This window comes from Heterodontus francisci, chromosome 15 (assembly GCF_036365525.1).
Source record: "Heterodontus francisci isolate sHetFra1 chromosome 15, sHetFra1.hap1, whole genome shotgun sequence".
Taxonomy (NCBI): Eukaryota; Metazoa; Chordata; class Chondrichthyes; order Heterodontiformes; family Heterodontidae; genus Heterodontus; species Heterodontus francisci.
Genome location: NC_090385.1, coordinates 31,765,263 through 31,792,071, shown reverse-complemented (window position 1 = coordinate 31,792,071; position 26,809 = coordinate 31,765,263). Strand labels below are relative to the sequence as shown.

Sequence of the window (26,809 nt, the reverse complement as noted above, 5' to 3'; positions counted from 1 at the left end):
TTTCCCGATCCCAGGTCAGTGCACGTGTCAAGTGAAGCCAGCAACAGGATCATGGCATATTGGGTCCACCTACCTGATTAGGATAGTACCAGCTTGGAGGCAGCTGGACACAAGGGCCTGGATTTTAGGGAGCCTTTGATGTCGGGATCCATGGTGGCGGGGGCCTGAAGATGTCCCCGGGTGAGGCCCGCCACGGACCTCGATGCCGGCAGGGCCCAGCCCGATCCTCCAGACGGTGGCAAGGCACTGTGGCGGACTCCCTGCCACTGGGCGATGGGTCAACAATTTGAATAGCCAAATCAATTAAAATAATTAATTTAAGTACACTCACGCTTCCTCTTGATGGCCCACCATGATCTTCGACCCGGCAGCTGGCATTCCCATGCCTTCGGATACCCGTGGGGGAAACAAGGCACAACACTGGTGGGGAGGGGGGAGGAGGTAGGTTTATCAGTACGGGGGAGGGGCAGGGTCAAATACACTTCATGGGTGTAGGGGATGGTGGGAAGGGTTGTACTTTAAAGTTTGTACAGTTTGTGGAAGGGATGGTGGAAGGTCAGGTGGTAAAGGTAAGTGTTTTGGAGGGGATAGGGCAAATAATTAATTAATTTGTTATTGGGGGGGAGTGAGAGAGGGGAAAAAGAAATGTATTTAATTTAATTCAATCTATCTTTAAATATTTAAATAAGCCATTAGGGCTGGTTTTGCTTTAAAAATGGCATCAGTGCCTGCACACAGGGAGCTGACGCCATTGCCGAGAACGGAGATCCTGCCCTCTCCGTGTGCTCGGCGGAGGGGTGGGGGAAAGGGCGGTGGTTGCAGGGGCGGCCCGACCGGCTATTTAAATAAGCCACCGCGCTTGAGATTGTAGCTGCTGTTTGGCGTGCAGCCCATGGGGGTGGGCCACCATCTTTGAAGCTTGCCGCCGAGCTTATAAAGCCAGCCAGGGTAGGTCGGCAAGATCCATTGGCTCAGAAGGCAGTTGAGGGCCTTGAAAGAGTCTGAGTACGTGAAAGGCAATCAGGAGGGGGGCAATTGTTTAAAATAATTAAGTTAACGTACTCAGTGCAATAAACCCTGCCTGACTCTTGGCTGCACTGGGGTCTGGGATTGGGATAGGGATATATCAGTTTTATATTCTTCACAAGCTCACCAGATAATTATTATTGAGGACGTCTTTGCCGACAACATTAGTTTATCTATCCAGAGGTATCCTACAGTCGCCCCCAATGCAGCATCCAATTGTTTCTCAGAAGTATCCATGGCTTTTGGCTCCACCACTCTGCTGGGAACATTTAAAAAAATCCTAACATCAGTGTTTAATTACCTTTCACTAGTTTGAATCTATGACTACTGGTCCTACTCTCAAAATGTTATTGAATATAATAGTCTGGATTTTAATTTTGGATACCATTATATTATCTTAAGTACATTTCTCTGATGTTTCCTTTCATGGATGTAAAGCCCAAGCCTCTCCATTCTTTCTCCATAACACAAATGACTGGCATCAGAGAGCTAGCTGAGCCTTCCCTGACAAGCCACCCAGTAACTGCTCTGAGGAACATTCCACCCCTTGGGCTGGATTTTACTGAGCCCCCAATGCCTGGCTCCGTGGTGGGGGGGCGCAGGAAGATGGTTCCGGCAGAGGCCCGCCACGGAGGTCAACGCAGGGAGGGCCCGGCCCAATCCTCCCAGCAGCGGCGAGGCTCCATGGCGGCCTGCCCACCGCTGGTCGATGGAAACAGCATTTCAATATTTAAATCAATGACATGAATAAATTTAAATAAACTTACCCACAATCTTCTGGGCAGCAGCGATCCTCAGTGCGGCAGCCGGCACTCCCAGGCCTTCAATTCCCGATCTGGGGAAAGCCGGCGTGACACTGGTGGGGAGAGGGGAGGAGTTAAGATTTTCAGTGCTGGTGGGGAATGGAGTCAAGTAAACATCATGAGTCTAGGGGATGGTGGGAAGGGGTGAACTTTAAACTTTGTGCAGTCTTGGGGTGGGGAAAGGTCAGATTTAAAAGCTAAGTGATTTGGGTGCAGAATGGTAAATAGTTAATGTAATGGTTATTGAAGGGTGGGAAAGGGGTGTTAGAATTTTGTTTGATAATTTTTGGGGGTGGGTGTATCTTTAAAAATTTAAATCTGCCGGCAGGCTGGCTGTCCTTTAAAAATGGCGCCAGCACTTGCACACAGGCAGCTGACACCCTTGCCGGGGACGGACAACCCACCCCCTCCACGTGATTGGGTGGGGGGGTCAGGCTGCCCTGACTATTTAAATGAGCAGCGGCGTGGGAGATCGCAGCAGCTTTACGGCGTGCGGCCCGCACATGCGGGCTGGCATTTTTTTGAGCCCGCTGCCAAGTGGCGGTGGACTATTAAAATCCAGCCCCTTGTGTCTCAAAGTGACTGATATTTTCACTGACATGTTTACCTCTCAGGTCTGCCACATGGTCAGAGGAAGTCTTTATAGAGTGACCTATTTGTAGCATGGTTGCTTGAAAGATTCATTCTTGCTCAACACAGAATGTAAACTCCAGCCCTCTGGACATGGGTTGGGAGGCAGGAGGCTTCATAAAATGGCAGTGGAAAGCATCAGGAGAGTGAGCCCGACGTCGTCACACACCACGGGATATTCTGATTGGCAGGAACAGGAGCAGCAAGACTGCCCGCCGGCCGGAAAGAGGTGGCCAATAAAACCACATTATTGGGTCATTAACAGCCACTTCTCACCCCACTGCTGGCAGCCTCTCTTGGTGACATTGCTGAGTTTGCTGAGCTGAAGGCTTTCTGATTGGGCTGGCAGCTCTGACAGGCAGGTTACCATCCTCAATATGGCAGCTCTGGCGGCAACCTCTTAATTGGCAACCGCCAGTAATGTCCCACCTGGGGTCCTGCCATCTGTCTGCTTGGGCTCAGGACCAGTTTTTGGTCCCAGAAGCAGAGCAAACTAGGATTTGGAAAATTCTGGCCATAGGAAATATTCATTCTCATTCCATGTTTTCACATCTTTTTTAAGCGCAATTAGACTTATTTAATTTATCTTGCATTTCTCTTTACTGTTGTTTCTGTTCCATCATATGCCAACAATCTAGCAAATACCAACCATGCCAATGTTTTACTCACTGAGCAATGCCAAGTGAGATCAAATCATACTGTTATATTTTCAGCTGTGTAATTGATGGATCTGTTGTCAGGGACACTTATTCAGTGTACTAACTGCTTCTGTTGTGTTGTGTGATATGTTGTGATAGTATGTTAAGGATTAAACTCCTTATATGTGAATTTGTTCAGTGTAAAGCCCTGTGCAGTATGTTATGACCAGGTGAGGAAGACGGCTAGGGGTCCCTCTCAGCCTTCACCTGGTCTTACTGTGACAGGGTTTAATTTTAAACACACCATGTTTTTAGCTCCCCCTTGGTGAATCCTTGTTCACCGCTTTCCAGTTTAGTTTAGTTTAGAGATACAGCACTGAAACAGGCCCTTCGGCCCACCGAGTCTGTGCCGACCATCAACCACCCATTTATACTAATCCTACACTAATTCCATATTCCTACCACATCCCCACCTGTCCCCATATTTCCCTACCACCTACCTATACTCGGGGCAATTTATAATGGCCAATTTACCTATCAACCTGCAAGTCTTTGGCATGTGGGAGGAAACCGGAGCACCCGGAGGAAACCCACGCAGACACAGGGAGAACTTGCAAACTCCACACAGGCAGTACCCAGAATTGAACCCGGGTCGCTGGAGCTGTGAGGCTGCGGTGCTAACCACTGCGCCACTGTGCTGCTCCAATTATAAGGCAAAGAAACCAGCAAAACAGGTTTTCTTAGGTTTAAAGAAAATTTGAAATTTATTAAACTTGAACTTAAACTCTAATTTGGTTGACGCCTACCGATACACGACGCGCCCACATTAGCATGCATACAGGATAAACATGCAAATAGAGACAGAAAAGAGCAGAAGAAAAATAAAGTGGAAAAGTTTGAGGCAATATCGGAAGAGTTTTTGTTACGGTTCGTCGAGCTCACTGTAGAGTTCTTGACTATAGGTATTTCTTGCTTTTCATTGGAGCCCAGTATTCTTCTTAAACCTTGTTCAATGTAGGAGACTTCTGTCTTGGGGTCTTCAGTGGATTCAGAGGCTTGTGAAAAAGAGAAGGGAGCAGTCAAGAGAGATTTTCTCAGTCCAGGAGCAAACAGTCTTTCTGAGTTCAAACTCTGTGGCCAGTTCAAAATAAACCTCTGAAACAGCCAGTTAATCATGTGACCATCTGGTCTAACCAGTCCTGGCCCTTGTGGATTGTATCCTCCTTAGCAGGCCCTGGAATGCGCTTCCTCACCTTTGATGTCTGTTAGTATGTAAATGTTTATTTCCAGCCACGGCTGATCTGTTTAACAAGTCATTTCCTTGCTCCAACAACAGTTAAAAAATCAATGTTCGTGACAAAATTGATGTGCCTCATTCTTGGCAGGTGGAGGCCTAGCATGACAAGTATTATTTGGGAAGTAATTTTACTACATCGCCCTTAAGACTGAGTTTTTTTAAAAATGAGTCATGCAAGTTGATCTTAACCACCTAGTCATGAACATAGCTGTTCACAACCATAATCGTGGGGGAGAAATTCCACAGAAGAATAACGCTCTCTCTTTGGATAAACAGGTCTCCACAGAACTGTTCAGCTAAAAATTAAAAGACTGGTGTATAAGTGGCAGCTGTCACATAAGCAGCGGGTTAGGGATGCATTCCCCAATTTAAAATTTTTAACCAAACCCAATTCTATCCTGCCTGTTGGGATTTGGGGTAAGGGAGTTCATGTCTGCCCCTCTGTGCCTGCATCTAGAGCATATTTATACACACAGTACTTTCCACACTATTAAACAGGGATTTCATCCTGGTTGTCATGGTTGATGGGAGTAATGTTTTTTTGGTAGACGCCCTGCCCACTCAAATATATCCTGTGCACGCCTATGTATGCCTCCATATCATGATTATGTATTGTTCTTATATATTTAAAATAGCAGACAAAATTATATTTTCAATTGAATCAAAACCGTCTTCAGGGTTTTTGGGATTTCCTATTATACAATTCTACCACATAGCTCCTTTAAGCCTATAAAGGACTGACTTCTCAGCTGATGTGCACCATTGTTATCCTGTTGGACTCTGTTCAAAAATATTATTTGAAAAGCAAGGATTGCTGGCACCATAGTTGAGAAAATATACTTTAAGTTGCTAGTTCTGAGATTTATTCTGTTTTTTATGATGAGTGGCAGCGCTTTTCTAGGGAGGTATTTCGAGGTACCTTAAAATTCAGATCCTGGTCAGATGCAAAAAGGATCACTCAATAAAATGAATGCTAATGTGCTCATTCACTCACATGTCAAACCATAAACAAACAGAATCAATGTTCCCCTCACCTGCAACATTAAGCTATTCAAACTCAAAAGTTCCAGGTTTCAATTCTTGGTTTCCTTGGGTTAGCTAAACTGAGCTGGGAAACTGTTAGGTAGCTACAAATGGTTTCCGAACATGGGATAGTGAAGGGGCAAAAATAATCAATCAAAATTCCTACTGATTATCATTATCCAGTGATTAACGTTGGAAGATGAATGCCAGGTGAGGTCAGGCTCAGCTGTCAGCACAATCAGATAATCCACCATAACACCTTTACAATTGCAGCCTCAGGAAAGTCATAACCCATGGGAAGAAAATTGGCAAAGAAAAATAACACTAATTTCATTCAGCATTTCTTTTGCTGTTCCAGATTATATCTACATAAACTAGTAAGTCGAGTTTGAAAAAAAAAATCAGTAAGGAATTGGATGGAAACGTGTATTTCAAGCACAATCTTAGGACCTCAGGGTTCCAATCTAAATATAAGCACAGTCTAAAGTGTGCAGCAAAGAGCATAAATAAAATAATCTTTTCCACAGTAAATATATGCTTTTGAAGACATATTCTTAATTAGTATTTTGGGCAGTGGCAGTGAGTCACTGGCAACATTGTCCCCAGATATTACAGATGAGTAAACGTTGAGTCGAACAATAATTCTATGTTTCCACTACAATGGTAATATTTGCCTGGTGGCATATTTGCTTGTATCTCTGCTCATTTCCTGTCAGTTGATAACAGGGGTAAAGAAACTTATAACCAAGGCCAGTGTAAACCCCTGGTAAAAGGAGGCTGCACTAGGGTTCTTCCAGAGACGTTTCTTTGTTGTGGCATGGGTAGATGAAGAGTAAAGCTCCATCTGTTCTGTCCCACCATCAATACAATCCCTCTTATAGCATCAGTGTGATATTTTCCTATTTCCCAAAGTAGGCATCTTGTAGCCTAGCTGAGTGAAGCTGCCAAAGTATCAGCAATTAGCACCAAGTAAGGTACAGTTTTATTTTGTGGCAACTAGTAGTTGGCTTGAAAATGGTTTGGATTGGAACCCAGATCCCAAAGATGAAAGGATAATTTCTAGCCCATTGCTTCATTCACTCTTCTGTTATATTTTAGTAGACAACCTTGAAGGTTCTAGCACTGAGCACAATTTTCCATAGATTTTGTCCTAATTATTGTCTAAAATACTGACTTACCTAATGCTTGCGGTTTTAGCCTCTGTGGACACTACAGCTTGGATCTTCTCACTTTTGAGTTCTTGTTTTAAGGGCCAGCTGTGGCTCAGTTGGTAGCGCTTCTGAGGTCTGAAATTTATAGGTTCAAGTTCCAATCCAGTACTTAAGAATAGAAGTCAAGGCTGATGCTATAATGCAGTACTGAGGGAGTGCTGCACTGTTAGGGGTGCTATCTTTCAGAGGAGACATTAAACTGAGACCTTGTCTGTCCTCTTAAATGGGTGTTAAAGATCCTATGACACTATTTCAAAGAAGAATAGGAGACTTATCCCTGGTGTCCTGACCAATATTTATCCCTCAATCAATATCACAAAACAAATTATCTGGTCACTATCATATTGCTGTTTGTGGGAGCTGCCTTTGAGCAAATTGGCTGCTGCATTTTCTACATTACAACAGTGACTACACTTCAAAAGTAGTTCATTGGCTGTAAAGCACCTTGAGAGGTCCTGTGGTCTTGAAAGCTGCTCTTGCAATGCAAGTCCTTCTTTTTTGTGTCTGCAACAAATATTGCACAGATGCAGTGTCACCAGTGGATACATATTTAGCTATATCCTATTCTCTGAATACCTCGGCGGAGTACAGAACACAATGGACATAGCGATTGAGAGAAAAAGGGAAAGTGAAGTCGTGCTCCCTCATTCATTCTGATTTGTGAATACTGAATTATGATCAGAATATAATGACAGTTATAACACATGCCTATGCTTGTGGAAAAGTGTGTTTCAAAGAAAACTGAGCACTGCCTTAATTCTCAATTTCACTAAAGTTACTTTGAATTAAAGGGGTATTGTTATCCCTTTAAGAAACTTTAGTTGAACCCCTCTATTGAAATAAGGGGCAGAATTTTTAGGCCCTGCCAAGATCAGGAACGGAGGTGGACTTGACCCGAAAATACAAACACTGGCTGGCATGCTGATTTCCCAACCCCATTCCCGACGCTGGCCATTTTTGCTGAGGTGCGATCGAGGCCGGCAGGCCTCTCCACCCCATGGAGGCTGAAAGCCAATTAGGTTCATTAAGAGCATTGTTAACAGCATGTAAAGGAGGCCAACTGGGATTTTTTCAGCTTCCCAACCTGATGGGGCGATATTTAACTTCCTGGAGACTGGCATCCAGCAGCACATCAGGGTGCCAATGCTCCACACAGGCCTCCAGCCTTTCACAGTCTTCCTGGGTGCAGGTGCAGCCAAAGGCAATCCTATATCCCTCCCCCTGCACCCCGCCCCTTCCCCCATCACCACCACCACCACCACAGTGGTGGCCTGACTGCCTTTTCTGTTTTTTAATTAAATTGTTAAAAAGGTCAGTGAGAGGGTACCTTCATGTTGAAGTGCCCTCTCAGTTACTTACCCTTTACTGCAGCCTGCTTCTCCTCTCAAACTTGAGGGCCTCTGATTGGCCCTCCTGCTTTGAGAGCCTGCCTGCCACCCTGTTTTCCTGGCTCCTGTTTCCTGCCCCCAAAGCAAAAATTCAGCACAGTAGTTTGATCCAGAAATGTCTCTGCTTCACAAATGAGAAGCAATCAGCTTTAATGAGAACTTCTACGATGCAATGTTATAAATTAAAATGTAGGGTAAAAATCATTTATTTGTAGCATCAGACATGATTGCAAACCCTCTGTTTCTAACACAAATATTTCCTTTTTAAATTAATTTTACAAGATAATGATGTGCCATTAACTTCCTTGTGTGTATTATGACATTAGAAGCCATTAACTTTTCAGCAAGTCATTAGGATGACCACAGGTTCGCTGTCAGTGCACAGTAGGTGAATTTGGGGATGTTTTAAATTATCTGCAGTAAAACAGGAAATGACAGAGCTTTTCACTCCCCACACTGCAAGGCACTTTTTCATTTCTTTTGTTGAAGCTTTGTGGTGTGAAGCTGGAATCAACCTTACTAACACAAGAGGTTACAAACATAATTACCATCTCTTGGAAGGAGCAGTTCTCATTTATGATTGAACATTGGGGATTACATTTGTGACTGATATATTAGACAAAACAGGAAGTATTAGTGACTGACGATGACACATTTAAATCATAGAAGACTGAATCACATCAATAAATCTGAATTTCCCAGCCCTGCCTTCCCAGTCTAAAACATTGTATCATGTATTTTGAATTTTTAGAAAATATAAGCACTGCTCAGCCCTATTGAACATATTCCTGACACTTTTAACAATAAATGTGACAGTCTCACTGTTTATGCCTCTTTTAAAAGCTATTGTTTCAATATTCCATGTCGTCTGCTCTGCCAAGTGTGGTGAAGAAGAATTCCCAGTTGCCCATTGACTAGGATGCAGATCTGATCCCAAATTGCAGGGACAGTATTATTTAAATACTTGTGGTCAGCAGCCTGCGCCTGTAAGAACACATAAAAGGCACCTACTCTGACAACAGCCAGGAACATTGCAGCAGCTCCAACACATTTCAAGAGCAAGCCTGAAGCCTGGGAAAGGCCAAGGAGAAACCTCAGTTAGGTTTTTAAAAGCTTCCTAAAGTCAGCACATTGCTCTATTGGGACAGGTAATCCATCCCCTCTGGACTGGATTAATTCTCCCCACTACAGATCTGGGGCCCTTACTAGGCCCTTCCTGGAGAGCTGGTGCCATGTGAATGAATCCTTGGGGTAGACTTGCCTGTTCCCACAGCCCTTGCCCCTGACCTTCCCCCTTCCACCTCCTCCAAGTGGAATTTTCTGGGCTAGTTGCACAAGACCGAATCCGACCAGCACTGGGTTCTGTCCCAAATTCTGGTCTTAGTTGATACACCTTGGCACCCAATCCGAATTTCAGGTCTTGGGTTCCAAAGGATTAAGTTCTTTTGATAGTTTGATATTATTGGAAAGATTCAGAACAGTAATACCACATCCAACACACAGAAGAATGATAAAATTAATAGATCTACAGCAATAAATTTTATTTTAAAGTAATAAAGGAGAAAAATGTAAATGAAAGGCACAGGCTTTGATGCAAATCAATCTTTCCAACAGTGATATCAGTGCAATCTGATATTGTGATTTTTTTTCAGCTGCTTGCAAGGGCTCATTTAACCTTAATGTTACTTCATAATATTTCCTCCAGTCTTATATTTGCATTTTTTATTATTCATACATCAAGGTTTAAATAATACTGGAATGTCTACTCTGACAAGAATAATGCACAAACAAATCCTTACCCTTTCACTTTAACTCTGTTAGCTATCTGGGTTTCACCTAGTTTATGCTCGGGGTTATTGATGCTCAAATTTGGCTTGTTGAACTGTCTTACAGTAACCAGCTCAGATTATATTAATGTTTACACTACCAACCTCTCATCAGGCTCTGCACAAGCAAATAAATTAAGCCTTTCTTGCCAATTATCAAAGGAGAAATCAGACCATAGCCAAGAATTAACCATTGTATATTGACCTGACAATCATCATTAAATTTAAACATTCAGTGTATAAATAATTCAGTGTATAAGTAGGTTAATTTTCAACATAAATATTAGCGGTTACAAAGTCAGTTCCATTATGTTAAGGTAATTCAGCAATAACTACTTGCTGATTCTAAATTTATTGCTGAAATCAGTGTTTGAGATTGATATACATTTTGTAATTATTGAGGTTTAGACTCCTTAGATAGCTCCAAGGAGACTCCTTAAGTTAATAGCATTAAATAGCTAGTCCATGGAACAAAGCCTTTGTGCTTAATTTTATGCCCCCCCCCAAAGAACGGGAAGGTGCCAGGGGGGTAAAATGGAGCGGGAGGCTCGGGCACCCTTCCCAACCCCCTCCCACCTCTGCCCCCACTTTACGCAGAGCTGCGGCGGCGAAAAGCGGCCCGCCTGCCCCAGACCAATCAAGGCCCTTAATTGGCCATTTAAGGGCCTCCGGCCACCTCCACAGGGATTTTACCCTTGGCAGGCGGGCGTCCCAGGCCTGAGAAAAGGTGCCTGACAAAAGCAGGCGGTTCTGTGATGGCCTGGTGGGCAGGGCCTCCTGAACAGGTACCCTGTGCCCGATGAAGGGCCGACCCCGCTGCCCCAACCACCCCCAACACCAACACGCTCCCATCTCCCCAATCGACCATCCTTACCTCGCCGGGGCCCAACAGATCACCCCCTGGCGAGGCAACAAAAACTTACCTTAGTTCCGGGGTTCCCCAACATCATCTTCTGTTGGCTGGGCTGCAGTCCCAGCAGTGGCCACGCTCCCGGTGGCGCTGCTGGGACTAAGAGCTGCCAGCCCGCTGATTGGCCGGCAGCTCTAATAGGCGGGACTTGCTGCCTCAAGCGGGTGAAAGACCCGCCTCAGAACAATTAAAGGCTGGGGACCCACAAAATACGGGTCGGATCCCCAGGTTAGGCCGAAGCAGGTTCGCCACTGATTTTTCAGTTGGTGGACGGCTCCTGTCCACCAAGGGTAAAATCCCAGCCTATATATTTGTAATTAGCAATGTTTCCAGAACATAAACAACATTACGAGTTGTCTCTGGGACAATGGTATTAGCATTATGAAGCATCAAAGTGATGAACTTCCATCTTTTGAAGTGTTATCGATTCCTTCCTGGATCCTCGGCTTATGGATAAATTCACCTCATGCACTCATCTGGCTTAAATATCACCTCCCTTCATCTCAGTGAAACTTGTACATTTAAATGACACACTTATATCTGTTTATATCTGATTGGTATAGCCATGTCTCTGTCCCTGGTTTGTTTTGCTTGTATAAGCCTTAATGTTAAATTAGAAATAGCCATTACCTTTCACATTATTCAGTCTGACCAAATTTTAAGGATGCATTTAAGACAATTCTTTGGACATTTCTTTACAAGATGCAAAGTCAATGCCTGTAGTGAAGAGTACTATCAAGGCTGGAAAGGGTAGAGGGTTTGATTTTGTCTGGTACCTCACTGGTTAAAAATTGGCATAACATTATTTTAAAAGGGTGAATGAATGCATTAAAATAGAGTACAAATTTTATGTCAGCCTTGGTTAAATGGTAGCATAAGCTTCCATGATTCAAAAGATCCAAGCTGCACTCCAGAGATTTGAGCACATAATCTCAGTTGCCACTTCAATGTCATACTGAGGGAATGCTGCACTGTCAAAGGCACTGTCCTTTGGTTGAAATATTGAACTGAGGCCCACCTGCCCTCTCAAGTGGATGTAACAGATCCCATCATTATTCAAAGAAGAACAAAGGAGTTGTCCTGGTGCCCTGGCCAATATTTATCCTTCAACCAACATCACTAAAGAAAAAATTATTTTGTCATTTATCTGCCTGATGTCAGTGAGAGCTTGTTGTGCGCAAATTGGCTGCCATATTTCATTACATTACACGTTACGATATTTCAGAAGTAGTTCTTTGGCTGTGAAGTGCTTTGGAATGTCCCAAAGTCATAAAAAGTGCTATATAAATGCAAGTTCCTTATTTCTTTCTAAATGCATTAAATCAGTACATGACCAGAGAAAATCTAATCCCAAAGAGAAACAACAAGATAAATCAAAAAATCGTGATTAGGCAATTTCAAGATTGGGTTTTAAAATAAATCTGAATATTCTAAGAAAAGAATGAAGACTGAGAGAGGTAAGGATTGTTACAGTTCTGTGGTCCTAGGAATGAATACGTCAGAACAGGAGTCAGTACAATAAGTACAATTAGGGCGGCACAGTGGCGCAGTGGTTAGCACCGCAGCCTCACAGCTCCAGCGACCCGGGTTCAATTCTGGGTACTGCCTGTGTGGAGTTTGCAAGTTCTCCCTGTGTCTGCGTGGGTTTTCTCCGGGTGCTCCGGTTTCCTCCCACAAGCCAAAAGACTTGCAGGTTGGTAGGTAAATTGGCCATTATTAATTGCCCCTAGTATAGGTAGGTGGTAGGGAAATATAGGGACAGGTGGGGATGTGGTAGGAATATGGGATTAGTGTAGGATTAGTATAAATGGGTGGTTGATGGTCGGCACAGACTCGGTGGGCCGAAGGGCCTGTTTCAATGCTGTATCTCTAAAACTAAACTAAAACTAAGTCTTGATTCCAACACAGTGAGAGTACAGGGTGGAAGAAGAGCTTATAGGATTCAGGATTTGTTTGTTCAGGCAGTGAAGCAGAATGATATCATTTGAGAACACATGGATGAATTGCCAAACCTAATACTGTGAGGGAGCTGAATAAAATGCATACATGAAGCTGGATTACTGATGGTATTTTTAAATTACATATTTATTGTATTTAATTATATGCAGGTAGAGGGCATTAATTGGGGTTTCACTTGAGCACATATAAAGAGACAGTTATTGAAACTATGGTATGGTTGAGTTAGGAGGTGTATGGTTGCAATGTTTCATTCTGTAAATAAATGTAAGAATGAGTAAAGATTGGCTCCAGTACTATCCTGCACCAAGTGGCTTTCCAGATTAGACAATATCTACTGATATTAAATCAGTTCACATAAATCTTAAAGTCAATAACCCTGGATAAATTCATGAACATTCAGTCTTCAGACAAAAACATTTTATAATTCATGGGAACTGAAAACAAAAAGGAAGTTAACATTAATAATAATGCCTCATAATTGTTTTTTAAAAGGGACACTCAAGTGAAATTTTATGTTTATGGTTTTGTAAGACTATCGATTTGAGACTGACATGTTTAGAGTGCCACAGAGTTGTCAGGCCCAAATTATATTCCAGTTTCATAGGTGTTCTTTGTGTAGGAGGTTTTTTTTTTACTGGAGTTACATGGATAATTCTATCTCTTGTTAAAAACCACTGAAGACTTTTTTGCAGAAAAGCCTGTAAGATTCTATGTGTCACTTTTGTTTACTGCCTTTGTCTGTTTTTAGATCAGCCAGATGTCTTGCAACTCAAAGCAAATGTCAATGAATCTCGAACTGAGGGAGGCGATCTAAATCTCACCTGTCTGGTTACAAAGTACTTTGTGAATGAATTTGCGTGGTATTACCAATCCGTGGTGAATTCATCAGAGGTTGAACTGAACCATTACACCCAGAAAGTTTATGGAAACTACTCAAACACATTGTTTCTGAGTATCAGAAATGTGACTGAAAGCAACACCGGTATCTACAAGTGCAAAGCAATGGACAGGTCTTCCAAGGAGCTGTACGAGAAACACACTATGGTCTACATAAAACGTAAGTGAGTCCCACAAGAACAAGTTAAGTTATTTAGATCTGCTGTATGTTTTTATTTTGACTCAATTAAGAAAATTTTAAATCTGCCTCCATGGCTTAGCTGCTTACTCTTTAGTAGCTGTGCCGTACCAACCGAGAAGATCCCTGGTCTGATCCCTCGTCTGTCCTAAGTTAGCTGATCTCAGCTGAGTCAGAGTTATAGAGCTCATAACTTGCATGGATTCCTGTGGATAAGGGAAACAGAAAAATGTCACAGTTCCTGAAAATGATAACAATCCAGAAGCCACTGCTGGAAATGCAAAGGTGGCTGGTAGATGTGGAAAGTGCTGAGCTGAGCTATGATTCATCTTGCAGTTGAACAGTTTACAGACACTCTCGTACATGAAGAATGGCCTCTGGGGTGAGGTATCAGAAATCTACTGTCCCCTGTGGAGCCCTATCCCAGCAAAGTCAGTGGAGGGAATAGTCGGGGAGAAAATTAGTAGAAAAAGGCTGAAATTGAAAGAAGGAAGATGTTTATTATGTAACTATTTCGATCATAGGGTTATCCCACATCCTACCGGAACATAACTCCACCCATTGCATCTAGCATTGCACAGTTACTGAAATAAATACTTAGTAGCTATTTTTAACTTTTATGTTCATTAGGAATGTAAATGTTAAGGCATGGAATGCTTCCCATTTCAGCCACCCAGCAGCATCAAAGACTCCCAGATTACTATAGTATGACCAGATGCAAAATAAACCTCCTCTGCTGAAACAGTGGCCAGGATTTTGAGCCCTCATGCTGGGACTGAGAACGAAAGTGGACAGGAACTAAAAACAGCCACACCTGCTGGGTCCCCAACTCCATCCCATCTTCTTATCTCCAGGCTATTTTACAGAGTCAGGATGGGGGTGGGGGGAGGAAGGGCTGGGGTGATGTGGCAGGGCTACATGGCTTATTAAGAGCCTACTGAGGCCAATTAAAGAAGGCCAACTGGGGGCCAATTCAGATGCCTGGAGGCAGCCTCCCAGGTGGCAGGCCAGGGAACTAGCAATCCAGGCAGGCCTAGGGGCTCTCCCTGTCTGCCTGACTGCAGGAGCTGTCATAGATTGCCCTGTAGAGGGGCTCTTCCCCACAGAGGTGGCTTGGCTGCAAGAACCATTTTTTTCTATTTAAGATTTTAAAAAGTTGGAGAGAGGGCGCCTTCTTATTAAAGCACCCTCTCCATTACTTACCCTCTGTTGAACCTACTGCTCCTTTCAAACTGGTAGTCCTCAGATTTGCCCTCCAGCTCCGAGAGCCCGCCAGTTTCAGTGCTGTATCTCTAAACTAAAAACTAAACTAAACCATCCTAAACTGGACAATGAGCCCGTCTCCAGGTCAATTAAGGAGGTACCCTCCCCCCCCCCACCCCTCACCCCACCCCACCCCAACCCCCCATGAAAATCCCAATATGACTGTTTCCGTGCGGGAACGGCTTTGGGACCCGGAAACAGTCCCGAACTTTGTTTCCCACCCGGAGGGAAAATCCTGCCCAAACTGTCTTAGCCCAACTTCAGAAGGACACCCCCTAATTCTACAGTGTGACACTTTTCTGTTTTCCACACCAGCCATCTTGTGGCCTCTCTGAATGAGATTGCCAACCAGTTCCAAATTAAGGACAGTTCTGTGTGCTGTAGGCCCACAAAGAACTGGATTGAGACTATCCAAACTCATTTCACATAGGACGTTTACAGCCAGCAGACACACAGGGAGACTTTCATCCATTGTGTGGGCTGGATTCATAACCTGAAGTGAAAGGATAACTTCTAACCTACTACACCATCCAGTTTCCATAACTGTATATTAAAAAGGAAGCTAAGTGGAAGATAGTAATGTAAGCCAATTACATTACAGAACAGATGAAATATTTTGAAGCTTTATTTTGAGGGGAGATGGAATAGCATAGTTGAATTATATTATACTATCATGTTAGCATAACTGACTTAAAGGTCATTCAAGTGTTACATAGAAGTACATAGGACTTGCAACATGAAAAACAGGACATTTGGCATAACCAGTCCAGGTTGATGTTTATTCTTTACATGAGCAAAAGTCCTAATCCCACGTTCCTGCTCTGTTCCCATATCTCATTATACCCGCTTTCCTCAACTATCAACAGAAGCAATCCTTAAATGTTAACTCAGGCTGGGAATTTCCTTGAAGCTGCTCCCACTCTTCGGCATAGCTTTACTAGAATCGTGGAGAGAAGCCCTGCTTATCGACGTTAACAGAGTTTCTGCCACAACTCCAGTGCAGCAGCCCCAGGAAATTCACAGCCACTGTCTCAGCTTCATTCATTAACTCTGTTAGTACATTCCAGAATCTCTCAAAACCTCATTTGTTCTATGATCTAAATCTCTTGCCTTTAATCTTAGGTCTATGTCCCCTTTTTCTGGACTTCTCAGTCACTGGAAACAGTCTTTATCTATCTGCCCATCCCTTAATAATTTTAACCACCTCTGTCAAATCATCCCATAATTTCCTAAAGAAAACAGCTCCAATATTATTGATATTGTTATTGCTGTATAGCTGTAAGGCTATACTGAATGGCCTAGATATACTGCAGCTTCTATGTCAATGTGATTTAACATTCATACTGCATTAATGGAAAAAGGACAGGAGAACTAGAGAGTGAATTCTGGTGAAAATATGAAATGGCCTCAATTTGGTAGCCTTGTGACACTTCAGCTTCATACCAGCTGTGTTACAGATTTTTAAAGTTATCATTAATTTGCCAGTGGGAGGCACATTGAGGGTATGGTAGTTTTGTGGTTATGTCACTGAACCTGTACTGTAAAGATGTGTAACTAAAAATGTGGGTTCAAATCCCACCAAAGCAGTTTCGAAATTTGAATTTGGTTTAATAAAAAGCTGACATCAGTAAAATCTGCCCATGAAGCTGTTCAATTATTGTATCACAACCCAGCTATCCTTTAAAATAGTACAACATAGAAGCAAGTCATCAAGTCCTTGCCAGCTCTTTCAAAGAGAAATCCAATTAGTTCCACTTCCTTGTTTTTCCCCATAAACCTGCAGTTTTTTTCTCCAAGTATTTATCCATTTCCATTTTGAAGGCTACTGTTGAATCTGTATCCATTTCTGTCCACAACCCTATCAGGTGGTGCATTCCAAATCCTAACCACTCATTGCATCAAAAAGCTTTTCTTCCTGTTGCCTCCAGTTCTTTTGCCAATCACCTTAAATCGGTGCCCCCTGGTTATCAACTGTTGGAAACAATTTTTCTTTATTTACTTATTTATTTAGGGAAATAAACCTCCCATCCTTGCCTGGTCTCTCCTATACGTGCCTCCAATCGCACGCCAACATGTTTGACTCTTAACTGCCCTCTGAAGTGACCTAGTAAGTCACTCAGCTGTGTGAAACTTAGGGCAACTAGGGATGAGCAATAAACACTGGCCTTGCCAGCAAGTCCCACATCCCAAGAATGAATAAGGATAAAGAAACTTAGGTTTCAGGTTGAATTTGCATTGATGGTTATTCATATTCAGAAGCATTTCCATATGATAGCTCAGCTTTAGTAGACAATTACACTCTCTTCTGATTAGATTTGCATGCTCTGCCTATCCACATTAATGTTAGGCCAAAATCTTAGTTTAAAAATTTGCTGCCTAATATGGAAGAGGAAACATTCAACACAGAAAAGCCAGCAATAGAGGAATTTCTATTGGCCAAATCTTAAAATATGTGGGCCTACTCACTGTGGGAAGCCTTTTTGCTGCTCTGTAACAAAAGTCAAGTTCTCATCTTTTTGAACAGTTATTACATACACCCACATAAGGTTGGTGAGCCTGCACAAAGGATGAGTCACTGGTTTCCTGGAATGGTGAGGTCACCTGATTCTGACAACTTCAAGCTCACAGTATGTTTTACTGTTCCTGAATTAACAGCCCCTCCATTGTTCCTGGCCCTTTATTGCCTGAACAATTGAACCAGAACACAAGAAACAAAATAAACACTATTATTTTGAAAACTGCTGAATGACATGTTGGAAATGTACAACGTTGAGAGGGAGAAATTTCCACTTGCTCTGGTAATAGCATGTTCTTTATAAATATTTTAGTCTGCTTATCTCATTTGTATGGATGGTTTTTCACCAGCATTGTAAAAAACAAACTGTTTAATCAATTATCATTAATTGATCCATCCTTTTTGTTCCTGTCTTTGTGTAATCCCGTTCTCCTATTGTTTAAAGTATTAGGGGTGATTCTGTGATCCGAATACAATGGGGAGCTGTTCTCAACAAGAGTGTGGGTCAATTGTAACAAAAAATACATTTTAAAAATGACTTCCCAGCAAATGTGCCACACCATAGAATCAAGCCACGGAGATGTGAGAATTGACACCCCTCTCCTTCAAGCTAAGGAAGTATTACGGTCAAGTGAGGAGGGGTCGAAGGGCTTCCCTCTTTTCTCTCTCCTTGTTTGAGCACAACAGGTTTAATTCTTTCTTAAAGTCGATGTACTGGCCAATTCAGTATGTGTTTGATCGCTTACTTGCTATGATCATAACAAGAACCAATGGGACAGATTTTCTTGAGTTAACAAAGAAAAAGGTTAACTTTATTGTACCAAAACCGAACTATTAGAATAATAAACAATGCACCGACTGTCACTCACACACACACTTTGGAGGTTTATACACACACAAATAGGTTACAGAGTGGGGAAAGGTAGATTGGTTGAGTTAGAGGCCATAAAAATAAAAAGGTGGCATTTGGTGATTCGACTGGCTTCTAGCTGAATTCAGTGGTCCTGAGGCTTTTAGTTTGAAGAGGTAGATGACTGGTTCAGTGAATCTCTTGGAGATAGCAATGCAGATGATTTCCTCCAATGGGGTTTTTGATTGTAGCCAGAGCATGCAAAAGTGGTCAGTCAACAAGCAGGATTTGAAAGCTTTCAAACTGGAATAGAGAGAGAGAGAGAGATGGAGGGACCCCCACTTAGGATCTGCACATGTCAGAGTCCAGTTGCTTCTCTTTTGCTGCAGACAAAAACATCAACTTAAAACCACAGATGTGGAAGGGCTTGTCACATGACAGTCACTCAGTGATTCAAACACATCAATTTTTCTCTGCTTGTTGTAAAGGAAAGAATCAAGCAGTTCCTTTAACTTCCTGAGTCTTGCTTCTTACTGGGATATACAGCCATTTCATCTCCCTCCTCACAGTCCTTTGCAATGTAGGTTACAGTGTTGCAATCTAGGTGATCATCTTAAGCTGCCATCCTTTCTTAAAAAATGTTCTTTTTAAATTTCTTCAAAAAAATATAAAGTCAAATATCCAGTCAGTGGAGCAAAAATCATTCAACAAAACACATCGGTGTAACAAAGGGAACAATCAGGTAGGGTTCCTATACTTGATCTTTGCTCAAATATTCTTGCTGGAGACTGTTCCTATTGTGGAACTTTATTCAGTGCCCTGCAAGGGTTAATTCTTGGTGAGACTCACTACCTAGGCCCAAATATGGAGAGTAGTCTTTTGGGAGAGGTATGAAACCATACCTACAAGAGTTAGGCAACCATACAAAAATGACAGGAGGAAAAGACCAGCTGGTCTATCAATGTGGTCTCACACACGTGATACCTAGAGCTTCATGACTAGACACTTCTTCCCACTCATCCACTCCCCAAAACCCCTCATGGCCATGTAATCTCCTGGAAGAGACACAAAAAAAACAAGTCCAATATGGGGAAAAACTCTGCTTTCATCTCAATCAAAACCGGTTTAGGAGATCATATTGAAATTGTTACGACCGAGGCGGGAGTAATGCACTGTCAATTCAGTCCCATTACTCCACAGGTCACAGCATATTATTAAAGTTTTCCACCCTACTGGAAATTAGCCAAGTTAAACACTTTATTTACTCCCAGAATAAAACAGACCAACTGGATATCTTTAAACAACAACAAACTAACTATTTATTAATAAACTAAATCTTAAATAATATTGAGATTAGTCTATGTCTAAAAGTCTTTATAACTTCTTATTCCTTCTAACCTTCATGCACACACACATACATTCAAAAACCAACAGTTGACCAGTTTTAAAAATGATATTCTAAATTAGAGCTGTTTCTTAAGAATAATAAAATAACTGGGTTGTAAGTCTTTGTGGGTTACGTTACCAGTTCGGTAAGGTGTCCCAGAGTCAAATAGTCAGATGCCAGTCAAAGTCTCCAGGCAAATTTGACAAACAGGCTTTAATGGACAGGAATTCAAAGCACTTTGGTTGCAGCAGGCCATGTAATCTCCTGGAAGAGACACAAAAAAAACAAGTTCTTTCAACAAGGAGTATAGCAACAGGTCTATTTGGATTTTTAAATTGGCAGTCTATCAGTAGAAACTTTACTGAGAAGTCCAGAAAACACAAACAGGCAACAGAGAGTCGCTCCTGAGGCAAAGACTTCTTAGAGATTAGAAGTAAAAAGGAATTTGCTACCTCCAACAATACCAAAGTTCTTTGTCAGTTTTTATTTTCTCCTTAGGCAATAACAGCTTCTAGGTCAAGGTAGATTTTTCTGCTGCGAGAGAGGCAACTCCTTCCTTCAATGAGGCATGCTTTTCTGGTCTCCAGATCAAACTGGTTCCAGACAGTCTTTAAAAACAGTTAACTTATACAATACAGCAGGTGGCCTCTCTCTCCTGCTGTTGCCTAGGAAACAGGCTTGCTGCAGACACACACCCAGAGAATGTAAAAGCCTTAAAGGTACACAGCCCCCCTTAGTTTTTAAACAGAGGGGGAAAAAACTTCAATGACATAATCAAGAGAGGAAAAGGAGGCAAGAATTAGAAAAAATAATAATAATAAATAGATAAACCAAAAAATTTTGTATTTTCTCTATCTCTTTGCAGCTAAGACCATCCCAGTTCTACAGAAGAACCTGACGAACCTGGAGGTCAACAGCAGCAGTACTGTGATCCTAAACTGCGATGTCAGTGGGCGACCGCCTCCCAGCATCACCTGGTACAAAAATGAGCAACAGGTTCTCCCAGCTTCAGGTGCATTACATGATATTTACTATTTCTTTGCTGTTTTTTGGACAAGGTGCTCAGGATAGTAGATGAGCATGTCAGTTATTCTGAGAGGTAATAGTCTCTCTTTTCAAATATGGACATTTTCCCATACACTGGGCCTTCACCTGGGTTTCTCAAACTGAAAAAAAATAAGTTCCAAAGTAACAAAAGGATGTTTCAAAGCTGATTTTTTTTTAAAGATATATTTATTTGTATCTCTAAACAGTGTTAGCTGTTAACAATTTTTTATCATCTCCATCTTTTGTCCATCTGGAAATGGTATTCAAGACATGTAGGGCAGCTGTCAGGAGAGTAACAGCCCTGTCACATGTGGAACATATAGACAAAATTTCTTGGCAAATCTTTTAAGGGTTTATAGTTCAGACTGTTGCCTTATTGGTGATAGTTTATATTCTAAAGTCACGTTCACCATGAACTTTGACAAACATTCCCATCTGTCTGCGTAACAATAGTCACTGTACTCCATGTTGCACAAAGAGCTTTGAAATGCATTGACATGAAAGATGCAATTATTATTCATGGTATTTTTAAACAATTTTGATGCATGCTAGTGCATAAACATTCTGTTTATATCATTATTTCAATGTGCACAAAAATTCAGAGACTCAGAAAATGTCCTATCTTTCCCAGCACCTTGTCTTTGTCCAATTTATTCTCAGCAACTGATTTTTATTTATTTCCACTTGTTGCATTTTCTTCATTTTTGTTTAAACTTCTATCTGTATTTTTTTATTTATCTGGCTTATGTACAATAAAATCTAGAAAGCGAATCGGTGCAGTTATGTGAGTAGCAGCATTGCAAACATGTTTGCTGAGTCACTGACAAAGCAAACACATCTTAATTGCCAAATAAATTGCATCAAGTACATAAATTGCACCTTTGTGACAATGTTTATGTCTTCAGCATGCAGCTTCGAAACAAATCTGCTTTGTAGGCAACCATAAAATAAGGAGTACAACTTATAAACCAAATTTAATGGAGTTTGCTTGAAAACAGCTACAATTTGCTTTTGCAAATCAAACAGTTAGGTCTCTGTGGTAATGAGGCATACTGATTAGGATGGCCTCAGATTAAATCCTCAGTCTGTACCAAGTTACCTGATTTCAGACAGAGTTTGAGTGGGGATGCAATAAGTTGCTTCAGTAGCCCTGGGTTAGAGAAAGGAAAAAAATCAGCAAGGTTACCTGTGTTTGATGGCTGGAGAGTGTGCATGTTTGGAGGTTTAGATGACAGCTAGGATCAGGCTGAGCTATGATGCCCTCCATAGTTAGACTGCTTGCTGACACTCACTGTAAAATCTCAAACATAAAAAAATTACCATGGACATGCCACCCAGCATGAACCACTGCATACAGGAGAGAAGAGAAAACTGGGGGGAGTGGACGGGAGTTTGGGGTGTGGGGGCGGGCATGGGGGTGGGGAAATCAGTCCAATCAATACAGGGTAGGCGGTGGCGTAGTGGTATTATCACTGGACTAGTAACCCAGAGACCCAGGGTATTTCTCTGGGGACATGGGTTCGAATCTCACCACAGCAGAAGGTGGAATTTGAATTCAATTAATCTGGAATTAAAAGCTAGTCTAATGATGGCCATGAAACCATTGTCGATTGTTGTAAAAACCCATCTGGTTCACTAATGTCCTTGAGGGAAGGAAATCTGCTGTCCTTACCTGCTCTGGCCTACATGTGACTTCAGACCCACAGCAATGTGGTTAACTCTTACATGCCCTCTGAAATGGCCTAGCAAGAAACTCAGTTGTACCGAATGGCTACGAAGTCAATAAAAAGGAATGAAATCGGACAGACCACCCGGCATCGACCTAGGCACCGGAAACGACAACGGCAAACCCAGCCCTGTCGACCCTGCAAAGTCCTCCTTACTTACATCTGGGGGCTTGTGCCAAAGTTGGGAGAGCTGTCCCACAGACTAGTCAAGCAACAGCCTGACATAGTCATACTCATGGAATCATACCTTACAGACAATGTCCCAAACACTGCCATCACCATCCCCGGGTATGTCCTGGCCCACCGGCAGGACAGACCCACCAGAGATGGCGGGACAGTGGTATACAGCAGAGAGGGGGTTGCCCTGGGAGTCCTCAACATCGACTCCGGACCCCATGAAGTCTCATGGCATCAGGTCAAACATGGCAAGGTAACCTCCTACCGATTACCACCTACCGCCCTCCCTCAGCTGATGACTCAGTACTCCGCCATGTTGAACACCACTTGGAGGAAGCATTGAGGGTGGCAAGGGCACAAAATGTACTTTGGGTGGGGGACTTCACTACTGACAGAGCTGGCTGAGTCCTAAAGGACATAGCTGCTAGACGGGTCTGCGGCAGGTGGTGGGGGAACCAACACGAGGGAAAAGCATACTTGACCTCGTCCTCACCAATCTGCATGCTGCAGATGCTTCTGTCCATGACTGTATTGGTAGGAGTGACCACCGCACAGTCCTTGTGGAGACGAAGTCCCACCTTCACATTGAGCATACCGTCCGTCTTGTTGTGTGGCACTATCACCGTGCTAAATGGGATAGATTTCGAACAGATCCAGCAATGCAAAACTGGGCATCCATGAGGCTCTGTGGGCCAGCAGCAGAATTGTACTCAAACACAATCTGTAACCTCATGGCCCGGCATATCCCCCACTCTACCATATTATTACCATCAAACCAGGAGACCAACCCTGGTTCAATGAAGAGTGCAGGAGGGCATGCCAGGAGCAGCACCAGGCATACCTCAAAATGAGGTGTCAACCTGGTGAAGCTACAACACAGGACTATCTGCGTGCCAAACTGCATAAGCAGCATGCGATAGACAGAGCTAAGCGATCCCATAACCAACGGATCAGATCGAAGCTCTGCAGTCCTGCCACATCCAGCCGTGAATGGTGGTGGACAATTAAACAACTAACTGGATGAGGTGACTCCACAAATATCCCCATTCTCAATGATGGGGGAGCCCAGCACATCAGTGAGAAAGATAAGGCTGAAGCATTTGCAACAATCTTCAGCCAGAAGTGCCGAGTTGATGATCCATCTCGGCCTCCTCCTGAAGTCCCCAGCATCACAGATGCCAGACTTCAGCCAATTCGATTCACTCCGCATGATATCAAGAAACGACTGAAGGCACTGGGTACTGCAAAGGCCCTGACAATATTCCGGCAATAGTACTGATGGCCTGTGCTCCAGAATTTGCCGCGCCCCTAGCCAAGCTGTTCCAGTACAGCTACAACACAGGCATCTACCCTGCAATATGGAAAATTGCACAGCTATGTCCTGTACACAAAAAGCAGGACAAGCCCAACCCGGCCAATTATCGCCCCATCAGCCTACTCTCAATCATCAGTAAAGTGATGGAACGTGTCATCAACAGTGCCATCAAGCAGCAGTTGCTTAGCAATAACCCGCTCATTGACGCTCAGTTTGGGTTCCGCCAGGACCACTCAGCTCCTGACCTCATTACAGCCTTGGTTCAAACATGGACAAAAGAGCTGAACCCCAGAGGTGAAGTGAGAGTGACTGCCCTTGACATCAAGGCAGCATTTGACCGAGTATGGCATCAAGGAGCCTTAGCAAAACTGAGGTCAATGGGAATCAGGGGGAAAACCCTCCACTGGCTGGAGTCATACCTAGCACAAAGGAAGATGGTTGAGGTTGTTGGAGGTCAATTATCTGAGCTCCAGGACATCACTGCAGGAGTTCCTCAGGGTAGTGTCCTAGGCTCAACCATCTTCAGCTGCTTCATCAATGACCTTCCTTCAATCATAAGGGCAGAAGTGGGGATGTTCGCACAATGTTCAGCACCATTTGTGACTCCTCAGATACTGAAGCAGTCCGTGTAGAAATGCAGCAAGACCTGGACAATATCCAGGCTTGGGCTGATAAGTGGCAAGTAACATTCGCGCCACACAAGTGCCAGGCAATGACCATCTCCAACAAGAGAGAATCTAACCATCTCCCCTTGACATTCAACAGCATTACCATCATTGAATCCCCCACTATCAACATCCTAGGGGCTACCATTGACCAGAAACTGAACTGGAGTAGCCATATAAATACCGTGGCTACAAGAGCAGGTCAGAGGCTAGGAATCCTGAGGCGAGTAACTCACCTCCTGACTCCCCAAAGCTTGTCCACCATCTACAAGGCACAAGTCAGGAGTGTGATGGAATACTCTCCACTTGCCTGAATGGGTGCAGCTCCAACAACACTCAAGAAGCTCGACACCATCCAGGACAAATCAGCTCGCTTGATTGGCACCCCATCTACAAACATTCACTCCCTCCACCACCGACGCACAGTGGGCAGCATTGTGTACAATCTACAAGATGTACTGCAGCAATACACCAAGGCTCCTTAGACAGCACCTTCCAAACCCGCGACCTCTACCAACTAGAAAGACAAGGGCAGCAAATGCATGGGAACACCACTACCTACTAATTCCCCTCCAAGTCACACACCATTCTGACTTGGAACTATATTGCCGTTCCTTCACTGTCGCTGGGTCAAAATCCTGGAACTCCCTTCCTAAAAGCACTGTGGGTATACCTACCCCAAATAGACTGCAGCGGTTCAAGAAGGCAGCTCACCACCACCTTCTCAAGGGCAATTAGGGATGGGCAATAAATGCTGGCCTGGCCAGCGTCGCCCACATCCCATGAATGAATTTAAAAAAAAATACCGAGCAATATTTGAATAATGCTGGGGTTCAATACTCGTCCAGGAAAACTTTTTTAAAAATTTGAAGACAATAAACGTGCTTAATATCTGGCACCAGCATTAGTGAACAGTATAAAAATATTTGGATTGCAGACATACAATTTGGTTTTCACATCCGCCTCAGCTCTGCGTACCCTTTTCCCTCGTATAATTTCCTTTTTGTATAGCACCTTTATAAGATGTCATGAAAGTGTTATGCAGCCTCCATAGTGTAATAAATCATAACAGAAAAAAAATTAAGGAGTTCATTACATCATTTCATTAAAATAAAATCAGGGATGAGTGCATAAGAATCAAGGTTATTTCCATTGCCTTACCAGAATACCGAGTGCTGATAACTTTGCCAAGAAATATCCCATTTGTCTCAGGATTTAAAGTGTAGATTTAAAAGGGCTGATTGGCAGATTTCCACAGTCTTCTGTATTTGCAGATGTTTCTTTCTCTGCTCTTCTCCTGAAGTCAGTGAATCTTGCTGAGGTGCATTTCCACATGCATTACCAGCCCCCGTGTTGCCCCATCCAAGTGGCCAGGTTTTATCTCTGAGCCTGAAACGTGAGTGTTAGCAGGATGTGAAGGACATCGGACTCCCACTCCTGATTGCTCTCCACCGATTGTTGTATCTGTCACGGCCACGTGATGAGGTTTTGGGTGGTTCCCACTGTTCAACTCCCACCTGACCACAGCAAGTGTGTTTTGTTATTAGGGTTTAACCCCTTGGTGTTTTATTTGTCAAATAAACAGATAGCAACAGGTTTTCTTGTAGGTTTTAAACAGAACATCAATTATTTATTGCTCAATGTGCCTCATCCCGAAGTTGTCGCAACCGCATCCATTCACACATTCGCTTGCACACACACACAAGAAGAGACAGATAAAGAGGACAAAAGGGGTAGGCAATTATAAGTGGGGGAGGATAAGTTTTGGGGGATCACAGTAAACCTGTTGAATTCTCTTGGAAATCAAGTTCTCGCTGGTTGCAGGCCTGAGGTGATTGTAGATTTCTCTCCTGGTTGGAAGTTCAGTTGAGGTCAGTGAATGAATTCTAGTTCATTGCTGTATAAAGTGTAGATGTAGAATTCTACAGCAGGGCATGTACCTTGTGGTTTGCTGGAAACAAGCTTCTTGGATGCTACTTTCTGGGTGTCCCTCTCTCCCTCTCTCTCTCTAGGCTGCTTTTTGAGGTAAAGCTGTGTTACATCTCACCACCGGGTAGGATACATTTTGGTCTCACCC

General features: G+C 43.1%; 1 protein-coding gene across 1 annotated transcript in view; it reads left to right on the top strand.

Annotated features, from left to right (window-relative positions):
- kdrl (kinase insert domain receptor like) overlaps positions 1 to 26,809 on the top strand; it is a 222,310-nt gene that overhangs the window by 133,186 nt on the left and 62,315 nt on the right. The window contains exons 13-14 of the mRNA XM_068047355.1: positions 13,460 to 13,768; positions 20,667 to 20,813. Of these exons, the coding sequence (XP_067903456.1) occupies positions 13,460 to 13,768; positions 20,667 to 20,813 (456 nt within the window). The remainder of the gene's footprint in view (positions 1 to 13,459; positions 13,769 to 20,666; positions 20,814 to 26,809) is intronic.